Genomic DNA, 5,222 nt, shown 5'->3' with positions numbered 1-5,222 from the left:
ATGTTTACTAGTACAAAAATATTTTACAAATAGGATATAATTAATAAAGATAAATTATATTCATAACATAAAATATTTTAATTATTATGAAATTTTTCCCACCAGACTTGTCTAGCAGACAACTCATCGCAAATCAGTTGTTTAACAGCTGATGTTCATAGTCAAAAGGTTCTGAGGTTCAAATTCTAATTAAAGGAGGTTGCTTTTATATATATTTGAATACTGGAATGTGAATACCGGTGTACATTGGGGCTTGGGGTTCAAATCTCAGGAATGGTCGGGCTGAGTCTGTACAAGACTACACCTAATTTATGTGCCACATAAATCATCCTCATTTCATTGAGTCATTGGTGGGTTGCTTATTGTTCACTAGTTGAACAGATTGCAACGTACACATTAGGAAAAAATATTATTATGAAAAATAACAATTTTATTATTAGATGTAAAGAAGATAGAACATAAAAGAGCTTATGAAGTTTGGAATATCAGTTTATAGACAGACTAGCAGTTTTTTAAAATTGCATTTTAATTAATCTAATAAGTAACAGATTGTATATAGTTACTGACAGTGCATTATTTTTTATAATTATGTTGAACATGTATTTATACTTACACAACTAAATATATGAAAACATACGTTTTAATTATTTAAATTTTAAATAATCATAATGTTCATGATTAAGAGAAAGTAAGTGTTTTAATATTTTATACATTGGTTAAGATTTAAATGATCAGTCCACTTTTTGCTGATACTCCATATGAAGTAATTATTTTTTGTTTAATTTATAGTGGTAAGTATTTAAATAGATCCTCTCTCTCTTTCTCTTTTTCTCAGAATATAAATATATTTATTAATTTTCTTATCGAACATACTCTTCGACTTCCTCTTCTTCCCCCATAACACCATTTTCTAATTCATTTCCTCCGTATAACTCTTCAATATATTCTACCCACGTATTGATTTTACCTTTCGTATTATAAATCGGTGTACCATCTTTGTTTAACACATTATTGAATTTTAATTTATGTATCCCAAAATTTTCCTTAACTTTCCTGTATTCTCCGTCTATTTTACCAATGTTCATTTCTCTTTCCACTTCTGAATACTTTTCTTTAATCCACACTTCTTTCGCTAGTTCTGTTTATAGTATTTCTGCATTTTTGCACTTATAGTATTTCTTAATTGTCGATAGTTCCTTTTACTTTCTTCATCACTAGCATTCTTATAATTTCTACGTTCGTCCATCAGCTGCAATATATTGTCTGAAACCCAAGGTTTTCTACCAGTTCTCTTTGTTCTGTCTAAGTTCGCTTCTGCTGATTTAAGAATTTTCTTTTTAACATTCTCCCATTCTTCTTCTACATTTTCTACCTTATCTTTTTTACTCAGACCTCTTGCGATGTCCTCCTCAAAAATCTTCTTTACTTCCTCTTCCTCAAGTTCCTCTAAATTCCACAGATTCATCTGACACCTTTTTTTCAGGTTTTTAAACTCCAATCTACATTTCATTATCACTAAATAATGGTCGCTCTCAATGTCTGCTCCAGGGTAAGTTTTGCAGTCAACGAGTTGATTTCTAAATCTTTGCTTAACCATGATATAATCTATTTGATACCTTGCAGTATTGCCTGGCTTTTTCCAAGTGTATATTCTTCTATTATGATTTTTAAACTCTGTGTTCGCATTACTAAATTATACTTCGTGCAAAACTCTATAAGTCGGTCCCCTCTTTCATTCCTTTTGCCCAGCCCGTATTCACCCACTATATTTCCTTCCTTGCCTTTTCCAATGCTTGCATTCCAATCTCCAACTATTATTAAATTTTCATCTCCTTTTATGTGTTTAATTGCTTCATCAATTTCTTCATATACACACTCTACCTCATCATCAGCATGGACGCTTGTAAGCATATAGACATTAACAATCGTTGTTGGTTTAGGTTTTGATTTTATCCTTATTACAATGATTCTATCGCTATGCATTTTGATCTCTTCCCTATCTTCTTGTTCATTACAAAACCTACTCCTGCGTGCCTATTATTTGAAACTGAGTTAATTATTCTAAAATCACCTGACCAAATGTCGTTTTTTTCTTCCCACCAAACATCACTAATTCCTACCACATCTACATTTATCCTATCCATTTCTCTCTTTAAATCTTCCAGCCTACCAACCTTTTTTAAACTTCTAACATTCCACGCTCCGACTCGTAGAATGTTATTTTTTAATTTTCTGGTGACCCTTCCTTAGTAGTCCCCACCCGGAGATCCGAACGGGGGACTAGTTTACCTCCGGAATATTTTACCAAGGAAGGAGCCTCCATTATTGCTATATGAAAATGCAGAGAGCTACATATTCTTGGAAAAAAAGCAGCTGTAGTTTTCCATTGTTTTCAGCTGCGCAGTACTGACCAGAGGACTGAGTGATGTTGATATGGCCGTTTAAGTCTTCCTGACTTACGCCCTTAACAACTACTGAAAGAGCTGCTGCCCTCTTTCAGGAATCATTCCTTAGTCTGGCTCTCAACAGATACCTCTCTCTCTCTCTTAAAAAAACGAAAATTATCACTTTGGTATGTAACTACTTTTCTAAAAAACTAGTTTTTCATTTATTTTCATTAGTTTCATTATTATTGAAACAAAAATATAAAAGTCGCGGTTTGCAGCAGTTTTATTATAGTTTCAACCTTTAAACAATTTTTTTTTAAAATCAAGTACTTGTTTAAAAATTAGTGTACTTGTTTATCCAAGCATGCATTACATTTTATAAAGTTTCAACTTAGTTGAGTGAATTTTAATTCATTTAACTTGCCTTTTAAAATGTTCTAATAGTTGACATTGTAATGAAATTTTGCAAAAGAGTGGAATTTATTTACTTTTTTTTTTGACAGTATAATATAATTTTTTCATAAAATAAAATGATATTTGCTTTCTGTGAAAATGTCACATTACTATTAAAACATGCAAACAGAATATATTTTGTGGGCCATGGATAGGATTATAATCTCACTCTTACAACCTGATGATTCTGAAATAGCTAATACATGAAAAGTGTCATGAAAGATAAAATTGTGAATTGCATTTCAGCCATGGTAAGATTAAAAATACAAAAGTTAATAATTATTAAATAGAATTTCATTTGAAATCAAATGGTTAATGATCTTTGTGTACGCTAGTTTTATGATATGAACCAATATTACATAAATGAAGGTGTTAAATACAAAAACTGTATCTACTTTCTAATACTTAGTACGTATAGAACCAATTTCATTCCTGAAACTCATTTATTTTTTATAAAATAGAATAGAATTAAAAAAAGAAGAAGAATAGTGCCACCATTAAAAACCCTTGAAAAAAAATACATTTTCAATTTAAATTTTGACTTTTAGAGAACACAACGCAAAAATTAATTCAATTACTCACGTAATTCAGCACAAACTTTAAAAAACAATTAAAAATAATACTATTTGTTAGTTTTACTAAAGTTTAGTTTATTTTTTAGTTTTTACCAGGGTATTTGAAATCAGCTTTTTTAAAGGTTTATTTCATTTTATATTATTTTATAGATTTGTTTTTATTTAAAATACGGATATACAAATAAAAATTTTTTCTAATGGCAAAATAAAGTGTTTTGAAATCTTAGAACTCTAAAATACAACAGTAAAGTAGTTATTTTTCTAGTCTAAGATTTCAAAATAATTTTCTTGAACTTTATGATAATATTTTGAAATGGATATCAGATTACTCTACTATCATAATTTACTGGTATCACAAATTCTGTAAAGAGATACTCTTTGTAATCTAAAAAAATTTCAATTTAAAAAATTAAAAAAAATTTTTTTTTAAATTTCATTAAAAAATTCAATAATATCCAATAGTGATTTCATAGAAAAACGGAAAGTATATTTAAGTGGTGTTTGCAAACAATGTAATCACATTTACAATGAAATTCAATCAATCAATCGTCACAAATTAAAAAAGAAATCAAAATTGTTGAGCTGTTTTATTAAAAGTATGAAAAAAGTCTGACAATGTGAGTTGTTTCTGACATGGCTTACACACATGTGCGCGCTCACATAATGAAAAATATGGCCTTAATTAGGCGAAATCTCGATATACTGAGGGTGACGTTGCTCTACAGCCTCATCTCCTTGACCTTTTAAGTTGAAAATTTAATGGCATCAATGCCCAATGTCTAGAAGTAATCTGACCAAGATGATTTAGAGGATGATACTGAACACACACATATATAAATATGAACGTCTGGACAATTTCCATCTAGTTTTTTGGGTTCTTCAGGAGCCAAAACCTCAAGATATGGTGAAAAGCACATACGCCCAAATTGGACCGATTACATACATTCCCTTCTAGAGCTATAGTGCTACCTAGACAGGAAAATATTAAGTTTTAAATTGATTACTTCCTTTATATATCTGAAGTCATTTTAAAAATACAATTTAAAAAAAAAAGTTTACTGCTCAACTATGACTGTAGTAATAAACAATTAAATATCCAATAATAATCTAATGAAGTTTTCAAAATGTGCATCATAACTATAAATCCAATGGATTATTTTTTATCAATTAAGGAAGTGGTATTTAAACAATTTTTAAAAATATAACAAGAGTCCTTGGCTTCAGCAAGATCAAAGAAACATTAAATAGTGAAAATAAGCAAATATATTTTCACCTGTGCCAGAAGTGATAGAGAAACAATGAGTATAAATACAATAAAAAATTCATTATACATAATTTTAGATTATTTTCTCATAAATATAAATTATTAATAATTTATTGATTTTAGATATTGGACATAATTGTAAAAATGAAGTTTATTTTTCTTATTCCAATTTTAATAATTTACATTATTAAACCTGTGGAAAATTTTGGATTCCTAACTGGAGTTGTAAAACGTGTAATGCAATTTCCTACATTAGAAGGTATGCATTTAGACCTGTTATATACTACAGTATGTATAATTTTTTTCTATTCCATATTCTTCATTAAATAATAAAACTGTGTCAGCAGTAACAATAATTGACAACAAAGTGAAAACAGGAGTTACTGGACATTGAATTTGGTCCAAAATGTCTGAAATAATTGCAGCATATTGTTTAAAAATTATAAGTTAATAACTTTCATTTCTGTGAAAAAATAATTATTTTAGTAAATCCAATCTGGTACAAAAAATTTTGAATTAAATTGAAATAATATAAATTAGTTT

General features: G+C 28.7%; 1 protein-coding gene across 4 annotated transcripts in view; it reads left to right on the top strand.

Annotated features, from left to right (window-relative positions):
* The first annotated feature begins 639 nt into the window (after positions 1 to 639).
* The window catches only part of LOC142328872 (phospholipase A1 member A-like), a 43,733-nt gene continuing 39,150 nt past the window's right edge, over positions 640 to 5,222 (top strand). Inside the window, exons 1-2 of one of the 4 annotated variants that reach the window (XM_075373002.1) lie at positions 640 to 791; positions 4,803 to 4,938. In XM_075373002.1, coding sequence (XP_075229117.1) covers positions 4,824 to 4,938 — 115 coding nt within the window. In that variant the 5' untranslated portion in view covers positions 640 to 791; positions 4,803 to 4,823. Of the gene's footprint in view, positions 792 to 1,507; positions 1,550 to 4,802; positions 4,939 to 5,222 lie in introns of those variants that run through there. The other 3 variants (XM_075373000.1, XM_075373001.1, XM_075373003.1) reach the window with 3 other exon arrangements.

This window comes from Lycorma delicatula, chromosome 8, assembly GCF_047948215.1.
Source record: "Lycorma delicatula isolate Av1 chromosome 8, ASM4794821v1, whole genome shotgun sequence".
In the NCBI taxonomy this organism is placed as follows: domain Eukaryota; kingdom Metazoa; phylum Arthropoda; class Insecta; order Hemiptera; family Fulgoridae; genus Lycorma; species Lycorma delicatula.
The sequence above is the reverse complement of the archived record's forward strand: the minus strand, read 5'-3'. Positions and strand labels throughout refer to the sequence as shown.